The 27,292-nt window shown below is 37.3% G+C and overlaps 1 protein-coding gene across 12 annotated transcripts in view; it reads left to right on the top strand.

The window, feature by feature from the left end:
* Window positions 1-10,136: 10,136 nt before the first annotated feature.
* The window catches only part of PPFIA2 (PTPRF interacting protein alpha 2), a 497,227-nt gene continuing 480,071 nt past the window's right edge, over window positions 10,137-27,292 (top strand). For 7 of the 12 annotated variants that reach the window (XM_059186441.1, XM_059186438.1, XM_059186434.1 and 4 more), the window contains exons 1-2: window positions 11,109-11,382; window positions 15,609-15,859. In XM_059186441.1, the coding sequence (XP_059042424.1) occupies window positions 15,611-15,859 (249 nt within the window). In that variant the 5' untranslated portion in view covers window positions 11,109-11,382; window positions 15,609-15,610. Of the gene's footprint in view, window positions 10,585-11,107; window positions 11,383-15,608; window positions 15,860-27,292 lie in introns of those variants that run through there. The other 5 variants (XM_059186440.1, XM_059186429.1, XM_059186426.1 and 2 more) reach the window with 2 other exon arrangements.

Below are 27,292 nucleotides of genomic sequence, written 5' to 3'. Positions count from 1 at the left end.
TATACTTGTTCAGTGAATAAAAAAAAATTCTTGATGCCATTCTTCCATTGCACTGGTTATATAGAATGGAAAAGGAGAAAAACCTGAAAATGGCAGCAATATCCAAAGAATATTGATATGTAAACACATTAGCCAAAAATATTATTTTGAGAAGTATATTAATATATGAGGCTAAAGGAATAAAAAACATCTATCCTGGATCTGTGGCAACAGGAAAAGAGATGTGGCAAAACTGTGATGAAATCTGTTAGGTTCTGGCTTGACTTCTTCCATGAACATAGTCTACATGACCAGGCCTATGTCAGTACAGAAGGGATGCATATTCCTCCTACAGAAAGCAGTGTAGTGAGCATTATGACAGGTGGGGATTTAAAATCTTTTACAGTGAATATTGTAGTAGCAAATAGTAATAAAACATAAATAGTAATAAAATATATAACAACATACAGTATAATAAAGTAATTAGATTTGTTTTCCTGTCCCAGACAAAACTAGCCACAATAATATATTGTTATCATATATAAATTTAGATTTCTGCATGTTATAAAAATTACACATAGAGTGTATAATACTAATGGGTATCTAATGTATTACATACAGCTCTGGTTACTAATACTTTGATTTCTGACTCCCCTTCAGAATCTCATACTAAAAAATGCACTTGTGTATATACATACAAATTTTGCATGTAATTTCAGGGGATTCTAGAACTTTCTAAAGCCTGCCTAGGACCTCATAGAGCTCTGACTTCCAAGACAGCTCTGACTTCCAAACTTTTCAGTTTGTTCCACCTCTTTCCCACCATCAACAGCCATATTCCATGGACAGCCACTATTTCAACCTGTAATCTCCTTAAGCCACTCTGATTTGTCTTCAGAAATTATCGCTTTGGTGAAACTTCCCTTATTCAATATTCTAGTAATCTATTATTGCTTCAATATTCTAGTAATCTCTTATTGCTAAGTACACAGGTCGTTTTCCATTTATTTTTTAAAGATTTTATTTATTTATTTGACAGTGAGAAATCACAAGTAGGCAGAGAGGCAGGCAGAAAGAGAGGAGGAAGAAGGCTCCTTGCTGAGCAGACAGCCCCATGCGGGGCTAGATCCCAGGACCCTGAGATCATGACCTGAGCCGAAGGCAGCGGCTTAACCCACTGAGCCACCCAGGCGCCCCTCGTTTTCCATTTTTTAATCTTACTTGATTTTTCAGGAATATCTGACACTGGTCACTACTCCCCGTTTCTTGCAATTTTTTTTTTTTCTTTTTTCTTTATCTTGTGTCCATGACATATAGTCTCCTAATTTCTCCTCTTGTATGCCTATTTCTTGTTAGAACCATTTTGTAAATATTAGCATTCACTGAGATTCTGGAATTCAGCCCTCATTTTATCTAATTGTACACTTTTCATCATCCATGTTGTTCACTTCCATGGTTTCAAATACCACTAATGATTTCCAAACATTTATCATCAGTCCAGATTTCTCATTTGATAGATTAGCCCTTCCAGTGTATTTTGAGTATCTCTAATAGGATGGCTCACAGTCAGACAATAAATGTCAATGTGATCAAAACAAAATTCATTTTGTTTTAACCTAAATATTCTCCTGTTTCATATCTCACTGAAGAGTAATTTAATCCTCATACTTCACCCTAAAATATCATTCTTTCTTTATTCCCATTTTTTATCCTGTTCCTTCCAAAATATGTTCTACCTTTTCTTTTCTTTTTTTTTTTTTTTTTTCTTTTTTGAGAGGTAGAGTGCACATGAGCACAAGTGGTGTGGGCTAGGAACAAAGGAAGAGGGAGAGAGAGAATCTGCAGCCGTCTCCATGCCAAGCAGAGAGCCCATGCGGGGCTGATCTGAGCGGAAATCGAGTCAGACCCTTAACCAACTGAGCCACCCAGGTGCCCCCCTTTCCTTGATTTTAAACTTTCCTAGACTCCCTCAGGATAAATTTAAGCTTTTAAACAAGACTTACATGTTCTTTCATGGTCATGGTCACTGTTTCAATTTTCATTTTTCTTCTCTCAGTCTCCGTCAACTTCACATGGTAGCCAAACTGGCACTGTTCTGTATGCAAGCTATAGTTTACTGCCTCTGGTTATTTGCCATTGCTGTTATACTTTCACACCATCCATTCATGATCTACTTAGTCAACTCTTTTCTTCCTCAGCTCTGATCTCCTATAAATAGATTAGATGTTTCTTTTCTGTGTTTCCATTTCACCTCCAATTTCTATCTTATCACGTTGTGTGACTCCTGACTTCTCACACAGCTGGTTACTAGGTGATGCATGGACACCTAGAATTATAAATAAAAACTTTGTTTGCAAATATATAATATCAGAAACCTAAAGACTCATTTTATAATCCCAAAACTCTAACATGGATTGGGAAAATTAAACACAGATGTATACTGTAACAAATATTTACTATGGTAAATGTTTACCAAAATAAATTAAAATGCACTGTCTTGCGTAATTTCAAGATTAATCAAAGGGTCATAATTCCAGCTTGCCAGGAGCCCATAATATGGCTCCGCTTTATAAATGTAACCTGGACCCAGTTTGCAGTTTGGCATCATTTGGTGATAGGTGTCCACCACAACTCACATACCCTATGGCATAATTTTGGGTTCTGTCTCTGAGCGAGACTTCAGAGATTCCAAAGAACTGCTAATTGGCTAACAGCTGGTTGGTCAGGATCAGGATTTTTGTGGTTGTTACTATTTGTTTGTTTTTGTTGGGGGTTCAATCTGAGGAGATAACACTGGAAAAATATCTGAGGTTATAAAAAACCCAAATTTTGCCTCCTCTCCTTCCAACATAAACTGTCATAGGACATTACCTTAATACAATGGTAGCCTCCAACTAATATTACCAGCATGCTATCCCAGAGGTTATGTTATAGGAAAGCTCATAAGACAAAATACTTACATCACACAGTTTATAAATTTTATTAAAAACACAGAGAAGCAAAGGAAAGAGATAAAATAGGATGGCACACATGGAATAAGATACAGTGTGGGAAGACCATGTGATCAGAATCCCAAGGTATGCAGTCATCAAATGTCCTTTTTCTCTCTCTTCCATATCAACCTTCCACACTAATGATATGGTCACAAAGGCCAGACTTAAAGTTTGAGCTAGAGTTCAACAGGCAAAATACACTCTTGCTCAATGATACACTCTTGTTCTACAGGGGATAAATACACCTGGTTGATAGATGTACCTCTCCAGTCAGCCTAATGAATAGCCATGGGTTTTGTTTGTATTACTTATGTAGAGGACATAGGGTTGTAACTGAAGTTACCAATGGACAGCCAAATAAGTACTTTGTGAATGCTAACTTTTCATGTATATCTATTGTATCCTGAATACTTACAGTCTCTTATATCTTTATTCTTAGTTTTATTTAATACTATGAATATATAGTTTACAGGTCTCTCATAAGTATAAGGTATCCCTGATCTTTCTGTCCCTTTCTGTCTATATTTAACACAAGTATGGTCTGCTTTCTAACTACTTATCTTATATTTAACAATACTTATGAATTCCACCCATGTCTAAAAACATTTTACTTACCAGTTCCTCATCTATTTTTAAAAACATTTTAGGGGCTCCTGGGTGGCTCAGTTGGTTGGACGACTGCCTTCAGCTCAGGTCATGATCCTGGAGTCCCGGGATCGAGTCCCGCATCGGGCTCCCAGTTCCATGGGGAGTCTGCTTCTCTCTCTGACCTTCTCCTCGTTAATGCTCTCTCTCACTGTCTCTCTCTCAAGTAAATAAATAAAATCTTTAAAAAAAAAAAACATTTTAAGATGCTTTGCCTATGTTTTACAAACCAAAAACTTATTCATCTAATATAACAGAATACTTTTTTTTTTTAAAAAGATTTTATTTATTTATCTGACAGAGTGAGAGATCACAGGCAGAGAAGCAGGCAGGCAGAGAGAGGAAAGCAGGCTCCCTCCCCGCTGAGCAGAGAGCCGGATGCAGGGACTCCATCTCAGGACCCTGAGATCATGACCTGAGCTCATGACCTGAGCTGAAGGCAGAGGCTTAACCCACTGAGCCACCCAGGTGCCCCAATAATAGAATACTTTCAATAGCAAATGTACATGTCACAAAAGTAGCCAACTGTGGCTGATTTTATTTGCTTAAAAAAGGCTTCTATAATATTTTTCTTACCATGTGAATTTGATTCTCCTTCCAATGAGAGGTGAGGGTCTATGTTTCTTTCCCTTGAAATCAAGTGGGCTTGTGACTGGTATCCAATAATGAAATATGTTGGAAGTGACACTATTTGACTTTCAAAGCTAGGTCATAAAAAGAGAAGCAGCTTCCACTTCTGCCTTCTTCACTACTTCCCTTTAACTTCTGCTATGATATCTGACTGCTCTTAGGCTGCCATGCTGTGAGGAAATCCAAACTATCCCACTTAGCAATGCCACATGTAGAAGCCATAAGACCACAAAATGGGGGTGGTGAGTAGGGGAGAAGTAGAGAGCAAGAGATATCTCCCAGGTCAGCCCCAGGTGCTTTAATGGTTCTACTCTTCAGGTCTAGCCACTGTCACATTTCAACCACATGAGACAGTCTAAGTGAGAGCATTCTTGGCAAGAACTTCCCGAATTCTTGACCCAGTGATACCATGATAAATAAAATGATTGTTGTTTTAAGTTACTAAGTTTTGGAATGATTTTTTTTTTTTTTTTTTACTCATTAGCAAATGCCTGAACACTCACCATTTCTCCACCTGGTCTTGACCTCCCTTCCACACCTCACCCCTCCACCCTCGTACTATACTAACGTGATTCCACCCCATTTCAGACTGAGCAGGAGACAAGAGCCAAACCACTAATGACATTATATATAACTGCCATTTTGAAGAGAGTTTTATACAAACTTCAACTCTCTAGGACTTCTTGTTACTAAATTTTTCTTATTAACTTAATATTGAAGATGCTGTTTTCTGTACATAGTCTTTCTAAACCATACATTTGTATTCTTCATTACTCTATGAATCTTTAAACTATATCCAAAACAAAGAAAACCCATATAAGTTATTTTCATTGTTTAATTTACTATCCAAGGTTGCTTGCACATGTCTTTGAATGAAACATTAAGGAAAAGCTTTCATGTTGGTGATTTATTTCCCAAGGCTTTCTCACCCAAAGAACAGAGTAATCACTGGGCTCACTCCATCCAGTTTATTTGTGTTGCCAACTGATTCAAAGAATTAGATTGGTATCAGTGATGTCGGTAAACAAGGTAGTTAGGTAATCAGAAGTAAGTTGAGTCAAATTCTGAAGGATTTATATCTGATACGAGAAGTTAAGCAGTGGATATCGTGAGTCGAGCAGTACATGCCTAGCTTCTTCAGGTGCTTGTGTTGGAAAACCCAGGACTTAATACTAATGAGTTTTATTTTACTCACGTGTAAGATTGGAGTTAGGTGAGCACTGGGTGTTATATGCAACTGATGAATTATTGAACTCCACATCTGAAGATAATGATGGATATGTTGGCTAATTCAACTTAAATTTTTTAAAAAAGATTGGAGTTAGATCAGCATTCCCAGTATAAAATTCCTTGATTCTTAAATGTTAAACTGAGGCTCCCTGAATTTGAGCAGAAACAAAAATGAAAACCTTTATTTATTTATTTTCTAAGATTTTATTTATTTATTTGACAGAGAGAGATCACAAGTAGGCAGAGAGGCAGGCAGAGAGAGAGAGAGGAGGAAGCAGGCTCCCTGCTGAGCAGAGAGCCCAATGCGGGACTCGATCCCAGGACCCTGAGATCATGACCTGAGCCGAAGGCAGCGGCTTAACCCACTGAGCCACCCAGGTGCCCCAAAAAATGAAAACCTTTATTATGAGGATTTATATGAGAATAAATCTCTTCTCTTGGTGAAAACCACTGCTGAATATATTTAGGATGTTTCTTTGCTCTTGATATTTCACCTCATAGTGGTCTAAAGAGGAACATAAAAGACTTTTTCCTACAAGATGTTACTTTTCCTTTTAAGCAGAGAAAAACATTTCTGAAGTCATTACTATTTTAATTTATTGCTCTTAGATTTGATGTCAGATAGCGCTGTGTGATGCAAAATAAAATTCTCTGGAACTTGTCTTCTCTTGCCACATTTTGACTTCAGACAAATAACAGTTTTTAATAACAGTTTTTGCCCTTCTCCAACACTAAGATATACTTAGTTCTGAGCTGAAATCTCAGTGACTGTTTTTCAAATTGGTACATTTAACAGTAATTCCATGTAAATGCATAGACAAATGCTGATTAATGTAGTCTTTCCACAAAAATTTATCTTGTGAGAACTGGTGCTTATACATTTGTATGAGACAAAAGAGTCAGCAACAACGTCCTCAGTACAGCTCTCATATTCTGTAGTTTGCATTTTAGACAGGGAAGAAAAGTCATGTGTAGCATTAACATAACAAGGAACATGAAACCTACATAATAAACAATGCTTACTATTTATGATCAAATTGGATATTAATTTTATGACAATTGATTTCAATTAATTACATTCCATCTATTTTTTAAAGTATGCATAACAAAAAATTTAAAGCTTTTTTTTTTTTTTTTTTTTAATTTGACAGAGAGAGATTACAAGTAGGCAGAGAGGCAGGCAGAGAGAGAGAGGAGGAAGCAGGGTCCCCGCTGAACAGAGAGAGCCAGATTCAGGGCTTAATCCCAGACCCTGAGATCATGACCTGAGCTGAAGGCAGAGGCTTACCCCACTGAGCCACCCAGGTGCCCCCCAAAAATTTAAACATAGCATATTTTCTGCGTACCTTTTATTTCCATTATCACTTTCACAAACAATATGTGGGAGAAACTGAGAAAGTTTTTACCAAAAGCCTCTTTATTCTTCTTCCAGCCTCAAGGCTAGACTACTTTCCCAGCTTCTCTTGTAATTGGATATTTCCATGTGAGTTGTTCTCAGAAGTGGAATTTGAAAAAAGTATGTGTTACCTCTGGACCAAGGATTTTAGATGTTGGTATGGTGCCTGCATTCTGTCTTTTATTTATTTATTTATTTATTTATTTATTTATTTATTTGCTGTCTGGAGGTAAAACCCAAGGAGATAGCAAGGCCCAGAGAAGAAAGGTGCCTAAATTACTGTGTGAAAGAAAGACCACTGATCATTTCTCACCCTGGAGTATTGAGAAAGTGAAAAATACTTCAATTTCGTTTGAGTCATTATGTATTTGGGGTTGTTTTGTTGCTTTTTCTAAATAATACAGTGTAATGGTATTGGTGACCTTCTTTAATGAAATAAAATAAGATTCACATTCCCGTAAAACTATAGATAAAGTGTGTGATGAGAATTACCTCTATTTTCTGTCCAAGTCCATCTTGAAATTTAAATTCAACAGTAAGCATAAATGCAGAAAATATCATTTAATTGTTTTAACAATGCTTAACAGTTGTGAATATAGGCAAAGTATTTTTGTAATGAGTATATAGTTGAAATGAGGTGATATTGAGATCAACATATCTATTGAAATTCATATTATTTGCTTTCTTTTTGCACCCGTATTATCCTTGAACTTAAAAGACAAATTACTCTCACTTACTAAATCTGTTATTGTCATGGCCCATGCTTCTTTTGTGCTTGCTCTCAGTAACTTAATCTTTACAAACAAAACCATCCTTGATTTTAATAAAATAAGCACTTTTTATTATTACTAAAGAGTAGATGTATGACACCCTGCACCTAAGACAGTATATAGACAAATATCTGAAATAAAATGTGTAGAAGGAGCATTAGTAAGTGTGGTTAATAACAGTGTATACCTCCATGGACCAAATCCTTTCACTGATGTAAGGCACTAAAACTAATGAAAGAGATGGTTTTCCCTACCTCTTCCTAAACTTATTTGACTAGGAGGAAAGCATATCTCATCTTAATCATAGGTCGTTGGTTATTAAAAACCAGTAGGAACAGATTATAAGTTAGCATATTAATCGGTTTTATATTTGCTTGAGAAACTTTTTGCCTTGAATTAATAATATTAATTGTTTTTCTGGATCTGTACATATTCGGTTCCCAAAAATCTTCAGATTATATTTAAGCAGTGGTTCTTAAAGGAGGATTCCTGATCTAGCAGTATGCCATTTCGTGGGAACTTATTAGAAATGAAAGTTCTCTGGTCCCACCACAGACCTACTGAATCTGAAACTCTTGGAATGGATTTCAGAAATCTATGTTGTAACAAGCCTTCTGGAGATTGTCTTACATGTTAAATTTGAGAGCCATTAATCTAGAAGACCTGAGGTAAGGGTGAGTCCTCTTTTCTCATATGAGTAGTTGATGTAATGCCTTCTGCAAAATTGCTGCTTAAAAATGTCCCTCGGTTTGGGTAGAAAATGTTATTATTATTATTATTTTTTGTAGTGATGTTAGTAGAGAGAAATGGAAAATGTACAGTTTCTAAGCTGAGAATAACCATGAAGACTATCTCTTCTTACTAAAATATTTTTAGGGGGTGCCTGGGTGTCCAGCTGTTACGTGTCTGCCTACGACTCAGATCACGATGCAGGGTCCTGGGATCAAGTCCCTCATTGGGCTCCCTGCTCAGCTGGAAGCCTGCTTCTCTCTCTCATTGTCTCTCTCTCTGTCAAATAAATAAATAAAATCTTTTAAAAAAAATAAAATATTTTTACTCATGACTATTTCCTGCCTTTCATTACCAAAGTCCTTTCTGTGATATCAACTACCAAGTATCCTTTAACTGTGTGTCAGCCAGTATGTGGGGATTATAGTTAGAATTAAAAGTTTTATTTGATGTGTGAATGGGAGTCAGGAAAATCAACACACTTCTTGGAAATGGTAACAACATCTGAAGCTGTCCTTGGCAAGTGTTGTTTACTAAGGAAATCAGAACCAAGGTTTAATAAGGAAGGAATTCTTCTGCAGAGAGACATATTAACTATTATTTGACATAGGAGGTTTTCTTGTGTATAAAAAACATTTTCTGTTTTCTGGGCAATTCCAGAGAGTGACGGTTAAAAGAGGACTGATACCTGATTAATATGCAAAAGGTATTATTAAATTATTCCTATCTAAAATGGACTGGGCTGTCTCATGAGTTCATGAGTTTTCTGTAGTTAAGAGTAGTTAAGCTACATCAAATGGTAGGTTGATAGAGTGGTTTAGACCCTACTCAAAGTGTGGTCCTATCTGGGAGTTGTTAGAAGTACAGAATCTCAGGGTTTACCCCAGCTCTAGTGAATCAGAATTTACAATTTAACAAGATCCATTGGTAATCTGTATGCACCCTATCTCTGAGAACTAATGCTCCAGTAGACATCTAATGAATCATCTAATTATTCTTATACTTAATTCTTATAGGATTATGTTGGGAAGCAGAATTTGAATAACAGTCTGGCGGGACGGGGGTGGGGGTGGATACAGGAGTGTGGCCTCACACCTCTCACTGTGCGGTTGCTAACTGAATTAAAGTCTACTTCAGAAGAAAAAGATTCTGTTTCCTAAATATTGTACTTAATTTAAGTGAGCTGGTATTTGAATACTGTTTCTTTAGTTAGCTTCGGACTCTGTGTTAACCAAAAATGAAATATGCCTTTGGATCTCTTGCACTGCTTTGGCAAGATACTTACCTTAACCCCCTTATTAAACCTAATGTTTAATCCTTCTCCTAATTCCCTCTTCCATGCCCTCTTCCTGTTCCCTAAAACTAGGATATGCTAATTTCCATCACTGAAAATTTCCTTATTGTTTAGGTACTGGTTTTTTCTCCTGCCTTCTCTCTATACCTGGTGGGATGGGTCTGTGTGAATGGACGGTAGCGGCAAAAAAAAAAAAAAAGCATAGGTAAAGGGATGTGTAGATATGGGGGAACTGGAACGCGTTCTAGAAACCAGACTTGGCTCCAAGCTGAAATTTACTAGGGCAGGGAGTACTAACCATACAATCCTTATCGCCAAAGCAGTGAAGGGAGAGGAGCTGGAGAGGTAGCGAGAAGTGACAGATGCCACCACACCCTAGCTTGACTCAGGTCAACCATGACTACCGTGCCCTGGTCCTGGGAGCAGGAAGCTGCTTAAAGAAATGACAAGCACGGGAAGGCCAGTGAGCCCGAAGGTGCCCAAGCGCATTCATTCGCCTTCCCCCAGCACGGGCCAACGCACGCTTTCCTGTAGAGACCATTGTGCGGGGGAAGCCCAGACCAGGCAGAGCCTATCCCCTGCCCACACCTGCCCATCCCCAGCCCTTGGCTTCTCAGGGGGCACTGGGACCAGCGCCAGCGCCAGCAGCCCGGGAGCGGCTTTGAGCGAGTCGTGTGTATCCGTGAGCGCGTGTGCGTGAGGAGGAGAGCAAAGACGTGATTACTTCAGAATTTATTTAAGGGCCGGTGGAAACCACTGCAGCAGCTTCCAGGGGAAGCCCTTGTTCCAGAGGAAGAGGAGGTGGCGGCTGCCAAGGAGGAGGAGGGGGGAGAGACGGAGGAGGAGGAGCAGCAGCAGCCACAGCACGAGGCAAGTGAGGCGAGAAGATGCTGTAGCGTCCGCACCGGCTCCCAGCAGGTTGGTTCCTCCGGCAGACTGATGCAAGCGGCGAGGCTTGCAAAGAGGCTGGGAGGAGAAACGGGGTGTGGGGGACCGACTGCTTGCCTTTCCGGAGAAGAGGCGCCTCTTTTGAGTTCATTGAGACGCCCTAGCGTAGAAATAGTCTGGGGGGCCAGGAGAGGACCGGTCGTGCTTCCCGCATCCCTTGGGGACTCGCTTCCCTGTAGCTTGCCAACTCCCGACGTTAGCCATGAACTCCGGAGGGGCTCCAGGAGGGGAACCGGGGGGAGAACTTCCCTTCCAGATGCTCCTCCCGTTTGGAGGGACACCCTCTGGGTGTCCTGGGCGCGGAGGGGGAGCAGCATCGCTTGGTTAAGTTTCTGTAAGTCAAACCCGGTCCCCAGCTCCCGGCTCCCCGCCCCGGGGCTCCAGCTGCACGCGGGGAGTCGAGGCTGCTCGGGCAAAGGGGCCGCTACTGCTTTAAGAGCCGCCTCCCCCTCTCCTCCTTTTGACAATGGTCTGAACCGAGCTCTGCTTCCCAAAGCAAAATTTGTAATATGCCATTTTTCCGATGGACGCTTCTCCTTTTGGCTGCTGACGGAGCCGTGGGAAGATGCCGGGTTGCTGCCACGCCACCCAGCCGGGGCACGTTCCGGGAGGGCGCCGGGGCACGCGAGTGTCTAAGCTGCCTTTCTCCTCCGGTTGCTAGGGAAATGGTCCAGGAGTGCCGGGTGTGAGCTAACCCTCTCGTCAAGCCTGAGACTGCGGTTGTCATTGATCAATTGAAGAAGCAGGACCCGAAATTACAGACCTTAGGTACAGAAACTGTGTTTGAGTTACAAGGTTTCCCTTCCGCTTTATTTTTTTTCCCACCCCCCCCCCATCCCTGGCCCCACCCCGCCCCCAGGGAAGATGAGATGCAAATCCCTCCTTGCCAATTACTGCTCCCTACCTTTTTGCTTTCCACCCCCATCCTCTCCCTTCTCCTATTTCTCCACCTCCTCCCTACTTGGCTCTCTCTTTTTGGGTGAGAGATAAAGAATTCCGGTGTGGAAATTATGAAGTCAACTTCAGGGTGGTGGTGGGGTGGGGGTGTGGCTGAGACAGAACTGTCCAACCCTGTGGCTAGAGCTGGCTCTTGGCCATCTGTAAAGAAAGTGCAAAACGCTTCCATTAGAGGTGATACTAATATTTCCTGAAGACAGGGGATTTCAAAGAGTTAAATAGGAGGAGGAATATTCATGTAATGTAATCAGACAATGGCTAGGATTTCTCTCACCGAATTACTCCTTGTGGGTTAACTGAGGTGGAGCTGGGTTGGTTCTTAAGACTCAGTCTTTGAAGAGGAAACTAACTACCGAGAATAATTGCATCTTTGCCTGGAGGAGGGTCTAAATCCCAGGGATCTGCTTCTATGAAGTGATTCATTGACAGAAAAAAAAAGCCTTTTGTGACACTAGCGTATCTGAATAGGTACTGCTTCAGAGACATATATTGCTAAGAAACACATTGGATCTTGAAAGCCCTTGGGTGATGACTCCAGCGGGCATTCAAAACTTTTATTTTGAAATCTGAGAGATTTGGAAGATAGTCAAGGTTATGTGCTAAGAGTAAGGGAGTTGGTTTTCTGGTATCAGATTCTTCAAGCTAAATTTAAGCACCAGGATAATTAAACCAACCAGATATTTTATTATTTTTTTCCTTTTGTAACAAAATAAACAATATCTCTAACTAGGTCTTAAAAACTTCAGTAATTTAATGAAACAAACAAACAAACAAAAAAAAAACAGCAACATTTAGAAAAGGATAACAATTCATATATCCAATTGACTTTGGGGAGGGGTGCCGGAAAGGCAAGTATCAAAGTGAGCTCTTAGGATGTCCTTCCTGGTTTTTCAGGAATTATGTGATACAATACAATTTTTAATACTGAAAATGGTTGTGAAAGTTAAAAGTGGAGTATGAGGATGGAGTAGATAGAAGGTAAATAGCTTCTGAACATCTGAAGTTACTTCAGATGTTGTCCATTCTATAAGAGGGTGTTGAACATTGAATATAGATTTTTAATTGATTTTAATATCTAAATATACATTTGAGAAATAGGTTATACTCTATCTTCAGGGTTATACAACTAGTTTGTAATTTATATTAGAATCCGCATTCTAATGCAAGAACTAAGCTAGTTCATGAAAGTGACCTTTATTTTTTGTAGAAAATTCTTTTCCTCCTAGTTTTGATGAGAAGATTTTAACTTATTTGGTTTGACTGTGGGTGAAGAAAAAAAACAGATGAATACATTTTATTTCCTAAGTAACTTTAGCATTTAGTAACTTTCATTTTTCCCAGTTGGATTTGGAGAGTTCAGAGTATGCACTGGAATTAAAACTTTAGGCATGGGATCAGAATGAATCATAAAGGCACATTATTCTTTCTGCCAAGGTGAATTTTGGTCACCTTATAAAATGAATAAATACTTGTATTTGTAATTGCCCTTTAAATTTTACTGTGTGATCTCAGGTATTCTATTGGAGACTTACAATGGGCTTATTTAAAAATAAAATCATGGGTTCATATCGCTACAGAAGAGAAAACTGAAGTTTTGAAGGATGATGTGACTTGTTCTGGTTCCAATGCTGCAGGAATGGAAATGAATCAAGTTGAATGTAGAATTAATAGACTAAGACCCTAAGTCCCTAAGCTGCTTCTCACTATAGCATCTTTGGACTGACTAAATGGGAGACCAGCTTTTATATTGATATGAGAACCTAAAGTTTGTGAATGTTTATTATCTCATGGTTCTAACATGCCTTTGTTAGAATTAGAGTCCTGTATTCAGAAGGAAATTGTAGCTGAGGTAATCACCACAGGTATGCTTTTCCTTGGAATTTAAACTTTTTTATAAGTAATTCAAAGTGAAGATGTGCTAATGGCTTTTTTCTGAGAGGGATATGACTTAAAATAGAGATTCAAGAATGTTTAAATAACCCCAAGATGTAAGCCTTGCAAGTGTTTTGGCACAAATTGTCAGTGCTATCATTTCCTCTCCCACTATTTTGTTTTAACCTTAAATGTCAAAAAGAAACACATTGGCTCTTGGTAAGGATTTCTCAGAATGACACAGCTGTTCAGTGTGTAGATTCTCATGCATGCCATGTGAACTAATTGTTTTTAATATTCCAATGTGTTAGAACATTTTTTCCTAATTCCTTTTCAATTAATGTAAAGCAAATGTATAGCAGTTAGAAAAGAGTCTCCTTTTTCCAGCTTTGTGATACTGTTTAAACAAAATTCAAATGGAGAAAAATGCAAAAAATATACTCTCTTTTCATCATTAGGTGGTTAGCAACAATAAAATATGTGTGTGTGTGTGTGTGTGTGTGTGTACGTACATGCATGCACACTCGCATGTGCATTTAAATACATCTTACATACCTATTCTGTTACCTATTTAGGGTGATTAACAAGTCAAATATTTGCCTTCAGGTAGCCCAGTGTTTTGAGTGATGAGCAATAACTCAAAGTATTATCTTAAGTTATCCTAAAATTCATAGCCCCCTCTTTTTTTTTTAAACATAGGATATCAGTAATAAAATACTTCCCTCTTATCTTTTAAAAAGTTTCTCCTAGTTTTCAGTGGGCCCTCACAGAATCATTCAGATAATTGAGTTTATCTCTTCAATTTATTTGAAGAATCACATAATAGTAATTAACTATTGAGCTGTTAGGTCTTGACATTTTATTTGACTATATCACCAGAAATATTTTCCCCAGGGACAGGAATATATAGGCAGAAAAATGAATTGACCTTGCATTATAAAACCAAAGAATGCTTCAGGATCAACAGCCAAACCAGCATTTCTCCACATCAGCCTTCTGCAAAACCAAGCCCTCTAATTAATAGCTTCTGGCCTCAGTACAACAGCTGAAATTGAGATGGGTTTGATTCTTTCTTGAACGTAAGATAGAAGATAAAAGAAAAAATGGGATAATTTCCGATTTTTAAAATGCCATACAGTAGATCAGTGTTGCATCTTAAAGTCTGTTGTCTGTTATAAATCAAGTTAATAAGTGATTTAAAAAATAGTTCATTTATTTCATGACTGGAAGTTTGTGATTAACAGCTGAAATGTGAAGTAACTACATTAGCTAATGTAATTTATGGTTTCTGTTTTCTGAAATATTGAGCATTAGGTTGTATTGTTTCGATGGAAAACAGACAATGCAGTTCACAGGAAACAAAAGAATATTAAAGTCAACTAGCAGTATAACAACCTAAACCAACTTGTGCACCTCATTCTATTTCCTAAATAGAATTCAATGTAGTCAATATCACTTTATCTATTCTGTGTAGACCACCTTTGGTTTTATAATGCATCACCTTAACAATTTAGTCAGAGAGTCCAAAAAGGGATAAAATGGGAGTTGTAAAGTCAAGAAACTTTCAACTAGTTGGTAAGAAAAAAAACCTGTTGATAAAATCTGAAAAAAATTGAAAAACTGGTTATTATATAAAATAAATATTTAACTATTTGTAGATTCCTTAAATTCAAGGGTGAACATTAATTCTTTCAATTATTGAAATCATTCAAAAATCATTTTCTTCCTACCTATGAAGTGCCAGACACTGTACTTGTTTTTAAAATATAACAAATAAGGGTAAGATGGTGGTATTTTCTCTAAGAGATTTGTCAACTTACAGGGGTAGAAAGGTGATCAACTAGTATGTTGAATAATGTATTACTCTGAATTGAATTGGAGGAATAAGTCATGAAAAAAAACCCACAAATCTTTAAGAAGTAGGTGAAACCAACCTATATTTTGTAGGTAGGAGCTTTATACATTATCAGTAAAAGAGGAAGGATACAGATTAGAGGGAGTCAATGAATCATATTTCACTGAGTTCAAAATATTTAGTGTGGCTGGAGTTGGGACGGGGGTAGGGGGAAAAAAAGAGACCATTAGGTTAATGGGTGCAGAATTTGGTGAGTCGAAGGTCAGATTGTTTCTTTACTAAGACTTCCCTCCCCTTTACTTCCTTTAAGCAATGATGTGTGAAGTGATGCCCACGATTAATGAGGACACCCCAATGAGCCAAAGGGGGTCCCAAAGCAGTGGCTCGGACTCAGACTCCCATTTTGAGCAGCTGATGGTGAATATGCTAGATGAAAGGGATCGTCTTCTAGACACCCTTCGGGAGACCCAAGAAAGCCTCTCACTTGCTCAGCAAAGACTGCAGGATGTCATCTATGACAGAGATTCCCTCCAGCGACAGCTCAATTCAGCCCTGCCACAGGTATGTTTCCTGGTAGTATTTGTCCTTCCTGTTGCAATTGCGAAAGTGACAAGACTTAAATAAACTTGGCTTTATTTCTATTCTTATTCTTTTCCCTTAAATTAGATCATGTGCATGTTTTGGTGAGAAAAATAAAAGAATTATTAGTTCACACAAAAATCTTACCTCAAATTTATGGTACATTGGTGATGGTGGGTGTGAAGGCCGAGTTCCTGTCTCCTCGCTCTTTTTTTGAAAATTTTATCTGCATGTTTTGATAGGCCTATCAGCTGTTGATCAGCATTCAACCACACGAATGTGGGAATAGTTAGTTTTCTTTTTCTTGCTTTAAACAGTATTATGACATTTGGAAATATGTATTTTCCATTTTTAGCTGTGTGGTCTATCTTTGGAAATGATTATAGTTTGGAAGTCTACTGTCTAATTATATTTTATTTGACTTTCTTTAAAAATGCGTAACACCTGCTCAAAAATTCCTGGAATTATCCATGTATTATCCCCTCTTCTCAGAAAACATTTTAACCAGTTTCCTTAAAATATATTTAGGGAAATAGAGAAAAGGCAAAACTTAAGCCTTATTCTCACAAACTTAAAATTGTTAGATTGGGTATTTTAAAATATATGCTTGTCAAGAATCTTATTTTATAGGAAAAGATAATTTTAAGGATTTCAAGCTTATTTATATACTAAGTTAATATTGAGACTCAGTCTTCTTACTTAAGAATAGAACACTTGTGTTTGTTTTAGATATGAGAAAGATTATAGAATATGAATGAGATTTTTAATAATCACCCCAATACACTATATTTTCCTTCTGAATATAAATTTGGTTGGCCCTCTACTATAAGGATAGTATAGAAATATTAAAGAGTTGACCTACCTCCATAAAGTTATATCTTGTAGCAAATATCTTTCATAAATATTAAAGGTTATATAAGCAAAGTTGATAAACTTCTAAACCCAGCTGTACTATTAACTTGAAGTGTGATGTTGAGATATTGAAGACTCTCAGAATGGAAAGAATCACCTAGAGCCCATGACATCTCTATCCAATAACCTTATAACTGTACATGAAGAACCCCTGTTCCAGTCCTTTTCATTTTCAGTTTGTCTTATGTTAAGATACAATATTATTTTCAGTAACTCTCACTGGTTTGTTTAAATACATAGGAAGTGTTGATTCACTTCAAAAGACAATTATCATAGCTTCACCAATTATTGTATTTTTCAAGGTTGACATTTCAGTCTTTGCAACTGTTTTTCGTAAGGTGATTTTTGAAAGATCACCATCATGCTTACTCTCCTTTGAGATTATCTGAGTTGCTTTTAATGGTGTTAAATTGGCTCCTGAACCCCTCACACTGTTCATTATCTTCTGTGATAAGCACAGAATGAGCAATCATTTTTCTTTCTGGATAGAGTGCTTTATTGAGGAAGCCTAGGATACATTATACATGGGGGCAGGTTCAACGTACTTTCTGTATGCCCTGGTACAGTGGTCATCTGAAGTTTATGATTGAGTTTCATAAATGCTGCATGAGTTCCTATTTTCCCTAAACTCTTATTAAAAGTTGATTCCTTGGTCCTAAATGTAGGACTATTCATATATCCCTCCCGCATTATCTTTGTGTATCTTAGTTAAGCCTGATACTGTCAATTTGGATCCTAAATCTATCAAAATGATTCTAGGAATAGTTTAAGTGTTTAAGTTGTTTCTTTGTAAAAAAAAAAAAAAATGAATGAACAAGATATTTTTGGGGAAAAGAGGAGAAAACTGGAAATGTTTTCATACATACTATGTTTTACAAATAAATCTATTCTTAAAGGTACAACATTAAATAAATTCTAGCAGTTCTGTTGTATTGAATATCTTGATTATAGTAAAATCTAAACTTTTAAGTTTTGAATTTTAATTATACTGGTCTGCAATCTCTTATTCAAAACCCCTGGGGTCAGTTGTATTTTAAAGTTCAGAATTTTCTTGGTTTGTTTTGTATGTATATAATGTAAATTATGGAACACTTCTCCAGATGGATTTGGGGAAGCACCCCATAATTATACATTTTCATATCTGAAGAGAATTCTTTGAATATTCCTATTGCATGGGAAAAATAAAGACCATAAATCTCTCATGTTAGTACAGGTTTAGTTTTGTACCAATCAAGTTTGCAACACACTTAAAAATAACAGTTTTCAAAGTGTATGGGTTTTGGAATTATAGGTTATGGATTCTGAACCATTTAGGTAGACATAGTTCCAAAGTCTTTTACAAATACATTGAGATTTTTTCAATGTTGACTTGCATTTTACTATTATAAATATTTGAGTAATGCTAGTAATCCACAGGTCCTTAAAGAAAGTGATGGTCCTGTCATTTTTTTTGGTCCTGTCATATTTTTAAAGAAAGTTTTTAATAATCTAATCTGTACCTTAAGGGCTGTAGGTTTTCTGCAAGCAATAGAGGGATATTCTTCTTTAATTGGTACCTTTGAATCTTTTTGACTATTTTGTAAGCAGTGTGACTATGCTGTTGGGTGGCATTGCATTGGATATTTAGCTGAGAGGAGAAAATAACTAGAAATGTGAGTTTTGAGGTGTAAATAAAGCATGTCAAATTGGAAACTACAATAAAATAAAAATGAAAATTATTGTAACAAACACGGGCTAGAATTCAAAGCAGCGTCAAACTTTATGACATATTATGTTTTATACAATACTTGTCGGTGTTGGTGATTTGGTGCTTTGCTATAGACACTTTCTCTCTGAACATTTCTTTATGAACAATGTAGCAATGATTTTAACAATCTTAACCTTGTAAATAAAGTTTTTTTGTAGCCATAGTGTTTAATTTTTCATATGTGATTGGGTATTTAAAGAGGACTAGTAATTTCATATCACCAGGCCTGGTGTTTATAAGCTACACACTCAATTTTCTACCTTTGTTATGCACAGATACATTTTAATGTTCCATAGAACCCGAGATTCAGTGTGCCTCAAACTCAGTTGACCTTAGTCTTCTATTTCCTACCCAAAATATGGTGCTCAGTCTCCACACCCAGACACTGAAAGTCCTAAATTCAGTCATCATTGGGCCATATTGTTTTTAATCTCTAGAATAATTCTCAACTCTCTATTCTTTTCTGTCTTTTTTTTTTTTTTTTTTTTTTTGCACCTGGCCCCAAACTTCCTTCTTTTTCCATCTCCTTTCTCTCAACATTTCCACATTAGCAAATGTGTTATGCCATGTGTTTGAATAATATACAAATGTCATGCTTTTGCAGGCCATGAAACTTCACACTTTTCCTCTATCTTCTTCACGCATATTCATCTCTGTGCCCATAATGTTCTTCACCAATGTCTTTGCCTCACTTCTCATCTTAACGAAGACTTCATCTCTTCCAGGAAGCCTTCTCTGAAACATCATGTTCCTTAGCTTTATCATTTCCCATTTTATCATTAAATATCTGCTTACATGCCCATTTCCTAACCTAGACTATATGCTCCTTAAGAACAGGAATGTATCGGGGCACCTGGGTGGCTCAGTGGTTAAGCCACTGCCTTCGGCTCAGGTCATGATCTTGGGGTCCTGGGATCAAGCCCCGCATTGGGCTCTCTGCTCAGCAGGGAGCCTGCTTCCTCCTCTCTCTCTGCCTGCCTCTCTGCCTACTTGTGATCTTTGTCTGTCAAATAAATAAATAAAATCTTAAAAAAAAGAACAGGAACGTATCAAAATCATCTACCATGTTCTGAACCAGTGGAGTACCAGGTCTCTAGTGAGGGCTTGCAAAGTAAAACCCGAAGTAAATGCATATTAACTTTGGATGGAGAAGGAGCAATAAACTTGAAATAGGAAGGTCTAGGTTGTACTCTGACTCTTTCATACATCATCAACTTTCATCAGGACTTCAAATTTCCATGCTACAAAAATTAGTGAATATTAACACCTCACAGGGTAGTTTGTGATGATTAGAGAAAATAATACAAGTAAGAACAAATTAATTTGCAAAGCATTAAATATGAAAAGACTTGTCTGTTTATCCGGAATGCCAAAAGATAAATTAATTTCTGTATGAGCATTAAAATAATTTACTAGTAATATTGACCAAATAGTTTTAAATTTTTTTAAAGCAGGACGGATATTTGTCAATTACTAATATGCTTAGTAAGAATATTTAAAGGAAAGGCATGGGAAGTGAGTTTTCTCACTTCCTCACTAATAAAGAAAGTCATTATTTATAGAAGTTTACAATTTCTCTGTAACACTTTATTTAGCATATATTGAGGGTCTTCTGTATGTTCAATGGTTACATATATTTGTAAAGGGGATAGGGAATAAAAAGAACATAATTTGGCTCCCAGAGAACACAGGAAATAGGCTTACTTAGAAAAAATATATAAATGGATCCAAATTAATATAGTACCAGACATTTATAGAAGTACTGAAAAAGTTTTGAGCTATAATATTGACTTATGATTAAATACAGAAAGTTTCATGTGGAAAGTGATCTTAAAGAGGTATTTTCAAAAAATTTGGAGGAGCCCCTTGGTGGTTCAGTTCATTAAGTGTCTGCCTTCGGCTCAGGTCATGATCTCCATCTCCCTCTGCTGCTCCCCTTGCTTATGCTCTCTCTCTCTGTTATATAAATAGATAAAATCTTTTTAAAAAACATTGGAAAGAATTCAAGGATATTCTCTGTGGAATAGTAGAGTTGTACATGGGTCCTCTTAAAGACTTTTGGGGGACTGAAGTTCAGTCTATAATCTTCTTTCTAGGCTAGGCTTGAGGTTCCTAATTTTCACAAAGGAGACAGATGAACTAGCCACATACCTGGTTTTTGCTTTGGTGTGTGTGTATGTGTGTGTGTGTGTGTGTGTGTGGGTGTGTAAAGATTTTATATATTTATTTGACAGAGAGGTCACAAGTAGGCAGAGAGGCAGACAGAGGGGGAAGAGGAAGCAGGCTCCCTGCTGAGCAGAGAGCCCAATGCAGGACTTGATCCCAGGACCCTGAGATCATGACCTGAACAGAAAGCAGAGGATTAGTCCACTGAGCCACCCAGGTGCCCTTGTTTTGTTTTCTAAGTCTAAATCGGAATTAAATAAGGAGAATAACTGACAGATTTGTTTGTCAAAGAGTTGTAGGGGTAGGAGTGGCAGTACAGGAATATGACCTGTTCATATATATGGTGACAGTAAACAATAAGTGTGTGTATATAGAATGATCATTAGAATTTTGAGTGAACTGGTGATGAGGGTATAATGGAGGAATATCATTCTGCCATTTTGAATTAGGATGGATTACCTAATATACTCATCAGCTAGCTATTGCTAAAATTAAACTATATAGGGGCACCTGGGTGGCTCAGTGGGTTAAAGCCTCTGCCTTCAGCTTGGGTTATGATTCCAGAGTCATAGGATCGAGCCCCACATCAGGTTCTCTGCTCAGCAGGGAGCCTGCTTCCTCCTCTCTCTCTGCCTACTTGTGATCTGTCAAATAAATAAAATCTTAAAAAAATAAAATTAAACTATATAGAAAGACAAATACTACATGATTTCACTCAAATGTTGGATTTAAGAAACAAAACCAAAAAACAAAGGGGAAAAAAGAGAAAGAGGCAAAACAAGAAAGAGATTCTCAACAGTAGTGAACAAACTGACAGTTACTAGAAGAGAGGTGGGTGGGGGGATGGATTTAAATAGGTGATGGGGATTAAGGTGTGCACTTTAATGAGCACTGGCCTTGTATGGAAATGTTGAACCGCTCTATTGTAGACCTGAAACTAATATAACACTGTATGTTAACTAGCTGAAATTTTAATAAAAACTTAAAAAAATAAAATTATGTGACAATAAAAAACGGCACTGTCAAATCTCATACAAAATTTTGGGTTAATGGAATTCAGCTGATCTTGACTTGGATTGGTTGATCTTGGCTAGCTCATTTATGCCATTGGTTAGCTGGAGGTTGGCTCAGTTACCTATATGTTAACTGGCTGTTGCCTGATCCAGAATGACCTTGGCTGGACCAACTGGGGCCACTCAGCTCTATCCATGTGTGTAATTCTGCAATAGGCCAGCCTGGGCAGGTTCATGGTCATGGAAGAAGAGTAAGAGCAAAGCAGAAATAAGCAAGTGCTTTTTAAGCTTTCGCTTGAGTCTTCTTTTGGTATTATTTCATCGTCATGCCTAGACACAGAGTGGGATGCAATACAAAATTACATAGCAAAATTATAGGGAGGGTTGGAGCACAAGGACCACCACTGCAATTGTTTTACCACAAATATAAGCTAAAAGAGTCATTTGGGCCATTATTGTATTAAGGAGAGCTTATTGTGATAATGTAAGAGTTCCAGAGGGTTGTGAGAATTCGAAATAAGATTGTGAGTCTTCAATCTAAGAAAGACAATAGAAATGGAAATAATATTGAGGAGAAAGGATACACAAGGATTGGTAATGAACTAAATGGCCAAGGCTTTGAATTTGAGTCAGAAGATCTAAATTTGAATTGGGGTTCTTCCATTTATTAGCTGAGGGACTGTTGGTAAGTAACTTGACTTCTCTGAAACTCTATTTCCTTAATTGGAAGGAGGGATAATATCTTCTCCTGGTATGGTTGAAAAGAGGTGTGTGTATATGCTTCTGAAACCCTGAACATTTAAAAATGTCAGGAAACATTTTTCATAAATTGGGGTGCACTAGTTGTATAACCTGAAGAGAAATTAAGTTGTAAGAGGCTACTTGTGGAGAGCAGGAATATGTTTATAATTTGATGTTTTTAAAACACAAAGCATTTAAGTGACACTACAGGAGTTACTTTTATCCTGGAGGCAGAATGCCTAGATATCTTTTTTTTGGCTTGTAACTTACTAGCTCAATGACTTTGGTCAAAGTAGTTAATTCAAACAATGATAGAATCTGCCTCATAGGATCATTATGAGAAATAAATGAGCTGGAACATGTCAAATGATCAATTCAGTGCTTCACAGATAGTACATGCTCAATAAATGTGAAGTGCACCTATTGATGCTGTTATTATTACTATAGATATTATCATCATTATCCTTAGCCAAGCTTAACTGCACAATTTTCCTGGGTAATAATGAACACTAGCACAAATTGAAAGTACTAAAAATCCTTACCTTCAGCAATCTTTATCAAATTTTGCAAGTTCCTTGATTTGGCCTTTTTATAAAAAAGAATTCTTAACTACACTCTGCTAAATGGTTTTCCCAAATTTTCCACTTCCTCAATGGCCAATCTCACATGTCCCTTGATTAAGTCAAACAACATCCCTTCGTATTGTGCGGAGAAGATAACATCTGGATCGAGCTCTTTCCTTTCCAATGAAACCTAATGCCATGGCACTAAACATTTTATCTCTTACTCCCATCAAAGATGCTGCATTTTTGCTACCTCTTATTGTATTTATTCTCTTTTCTTAATGTGCTTTTCTTGCCTCCAGTTAGTTATTTTTCCCCTGGCCAAATGAAATGGTATTCACCAACAGCCTTTGTATCTCAGGATTTATATCACTTCATTTTTATCTCTTTTTTAATCTCTATAGCCAGTATTTTATCATCATCATTCTCTTAAAGATATACTCGTGTATGCTGCCAATGGATACATATTTTACAAATCTAGTGATCCTTTCATTCTTCATGCCCCTTGGCATCTTGGTGCCAAGCAATGCTATTAATTATTTCATCTTGTAATTCCCATGTCCTTAATTCTTTTGTAACCATTCCTTTTCTAGCTACTCATTATGTTGTTTTTCAGTACTGATTCTTTTCCCATGTACCCCGATACTCTTATTTACTCTCATACTAATCTTCATTTACTTCCGTTCTCCAATCTTATGCATTGCCCTTCTGGTTAAGGCTAATACCTTCTTCTAAATTTTTGATGCCTTATTCTCATGTCCTTTTGATTATTACTTTTTCTCTGTATCTACTATCTTCAATTGTTCTTGCTCTATCAAATTGTTCTTTTTTAGTAACATATTCAAATCTATTTCTTAAAAGGAAAAGTACAAGGCCAACAAAAAAGTCACATAACACCATGTCTCTGCTTAGCCACCAATCTATCTTTTTTTTCCCTGACACTTTATTTCCCAACTTGTTTGTTCTCACTGTCTCAGTTTCTTCATTTTCTATTCACCTTTGAGCAACTGAAGTCTGGCCCTCCCTGACTCCCTGCTCAAAATGATGTCACCAGTAAGCAGTTGATGAATGCAGTAGGTATGTTTTATTAAAATTCATTGCAAAGTTTGACACTGTGATTGCGCCCTTCTCAAAGAGCAAAACAAAACAAAACAAAAAGCCAAACATCTTATTCTTTTAACTTCTATGGCACCACACTGTCTCGGTTTTTAAATCCTTTTTTTGGCTTTTTCTTCCCTATTTCTTTTTCTGTGAGTAGCTCCTCATCTAGTCACTCCTTAAATCTTAAATAATAAAGATATGATGAATAATAGCAATAGCTGATATTTCTGAACACTCCCACTATGCCAGTGCTTTATTTAAGCATCCAGATATTCAAATTGGAGTCTTTCTTTCTCTTTAAAGGGAGGCTAAAAAAGTGAGTTGTAAGACTTTATCCACAGAAAGTGCTAAGACGTAATCCAACGAATAAGTCCAACAACATTAGTTCAAGCTCCATTTTAAACTCTACAAATGTTGAGGTGGTAAAGCTAGAAGAAAGATTGGGGTTTTTTGGAGAACTGTTGGCTTCCTGTGCATAATCTACCATTCCACGTATGAGGGATGGGGTGACTACCCTTCAGTTGAGCCAAGTGAGAGGAGCTTCAGGGAAAACACTTAAGAGAGCTTGATGTATTTCCTCCAGAAGTTGAAGGACATAGAGCTGGATGTCTAAAACACACAGGTGTGGCTAGAGATGCTCGTGCCTCTATAGTAGATTAAAGGGCTGCATGGTAGGCAAACTTAAAAGTCCTCCAATGTAAAAAAAAAAAAAGTTATTAATTTTTTGAACCCCATGTCCCCAGGTGTTGAATAATGAGAGATGAATTAGAGGACTAACTCCAAATAAGAAACTGAGAGTGAGTCAAGTAAAACTGAGGAAGATGGGTTCTTTGAGAAAGTCTTGAACCTACCCCAGAAGAAAGGTCATCCATTGCACTCAGAAAGCCCTGACCATAGATGACATCTGTGTCAGCCACATTTCATTGTGATCTTTCATTCCAGTTTTAGTCCCAAGCTCTAACTCTGCAAGGGTCGGGAACTGTTGCTATGAGTGTAGGATGTCTGCATAAAGGGAGACCACTGTGTCCATATCCTCCATTGCAGACTGAAAGCTTGAAACAAGCTTGAAAGCTGAGTGAAAAGGGTGAGGTTCAGGTGGGATAGGAGCTTAGGGTGTTGTATATTACATAGTCCTATATGGAACTAGAACTAGGAAATTATAGAGTATTTAATTCCAAACAAAAGGACAGATAGTTTATTTTCTACGCATGAACAGAAAAGCTAAGACACTTGCCTACAATTTCATTTGGGGTTCATTTCTTCATCTGAGGGAATCAGGAGATATAACAATATTGATTTCTGAATCCAGCTCTTTCATTAAACTGGTTAGATGTATCATCTCAGTTAATCCTCAAAACATTCCAATGAGGTCGTTATTATTATTCCCATTTTTCAGATGATACAACCGAGGCACAGAGAGGTTAAGTAACTTGTTCAACACCACACAGTTGGTAAGTGGTACTCACCAGGATTTTATTCATGGCTTACTTTTGTTTTACTCTGAGCCATCTCCTTCATTTCATTATGCTCATTGGATATAAAGAAATATTAAGCTTCTCTGGAACCCTTCTTTATGATACATGGGCCATTGAAAGTATTTCTCATGACTACTCCTACGTTTTAATAAGGCAAATAATGTTATTAGGAATGAAGTATGAAAATATTATTAGAGTTCATATAATTATATAAACACAATTATTTGAGGATCTCAAATCTTTATCTTTATAATACCATGACTTTATCTTTTAATGTATTGAGCATACCTTATAGCCCATCAGATACTTTTTATAAGCAAGAAAGTATGGGTTGCATGGTAAAGTATCTAACAAGAAATAATAGTACCTGGATTTCAGTTTCAACTTTGCTAAACCCCACAACACAGGAAAACCACTGAACTTCTGAGACTTCTGTTCACTTATGTATGAAAGGGTAATTCTAGTTCTCTCTAATATGTTGAATACTTTTGCTAATTTCAAATAATTACAAAAGGCATACACTTTCACTTTATTGATTTAATCATAACCATTTAATCAATAATTATGACTTATGCAACAAATATTTTAGGGCCTACTATGCCTGAGGTTCTATGCTTATAGTATAGTGTTGCTGATATCTATGCTGTCTTTTCTTCCTTTTCTTTTCTTTTACGATTTTATTTATTTATTTGACAGAGAGAGACACAGTGAGAGACAGAACACAAACAGGGGGAGTTGGAGAGGGAGAGGCAGGCTTCCTGGAGCAGGGAGCTGAATGCGGGGCTTGATCCTAGGACCCTGGGATCATGACCTGAGCCGAAGGCAGACTCTTAATGACTGAGCGACCCAGGCAGCACTATGCTTTATTTTAAAACCTTGGCTAATTATGGTTCCTAGGAATATATTATGGTAATAAGAAGGTAAGGCCTATAATCCAGTGAATATCGTGTGTATTTGTAAATTCTTTATAACCGAGAATTATCTCTTGTTATTCCATTGCCTGTTATCCTCTAATGTAATAAACTGTCCATGTTCCTGGAAAGAGGGCAGTTCCCTCTCGTGTGTTCAGAAATCATCCCCTCTTGCTATTTCAGGACAAAACTTTTCCTCTTCTTTTCCTACATCATCAGTGTATCCATCTTTAGTGGGTTATAACCAGCAATATTCAATGTTCTTATATTTCTCCCATCTCAAAAAAATTGTATTAACAACCTCACCTTACCAAGTCACCACCCCATTTCTTTCCTTTTACAGCAAAATTTAAAAAATTCTATGCACTTATTATTTCACATCTCTCCCCACATTTTCTTCATTTTCTCTTGAATCCACCACTCCAACTGGGCATTCACCCCCTAAACTCCATCTACTCTGCTTTCTGGAAATTATCTGTAATCTCCATATTGCTAAACACATTGGTCTATTCTCGGTCTCATTCCTGTTAATCAGCAGTATTACCTACTCCGGGTCTCTTCTTTTCTGCAACACTTACTTCATTGGCTCTAGGGCAGCACACTTGCCTACGTTTCCTCCTACCTCATTGGTCAGTCCTCAGTGTTTGTTGTTGGTCACTCCTAATCCTCCAGACCCATTAGTGCTTGGTGATTCCAGGATTCCGTATCTGTCCCTTTTCTATTTCCATCTGGGATGACACAATTGATGATCTCTTCTATCTCTTGGCTTTACATACCATCTAAATG

Source organism: Mustela lutreola, chromosome 8 (genome assembly GCF_030435805.1).
Source record: "Mustela lutreola isolate mMusLut2 chromosome 8, mMusLut2.pri, whole genome shotgun sequence".
NCBI lineage: Eukaryota > Metazoa > Chordata > Mammalia > Carnivora > Mustelidae > Mustela > Mustela lutreola.
Note: the sequence above shows the minus strand (reverse complement) of the source record. Positions and strands in the feature narration are given on the sequence as shown.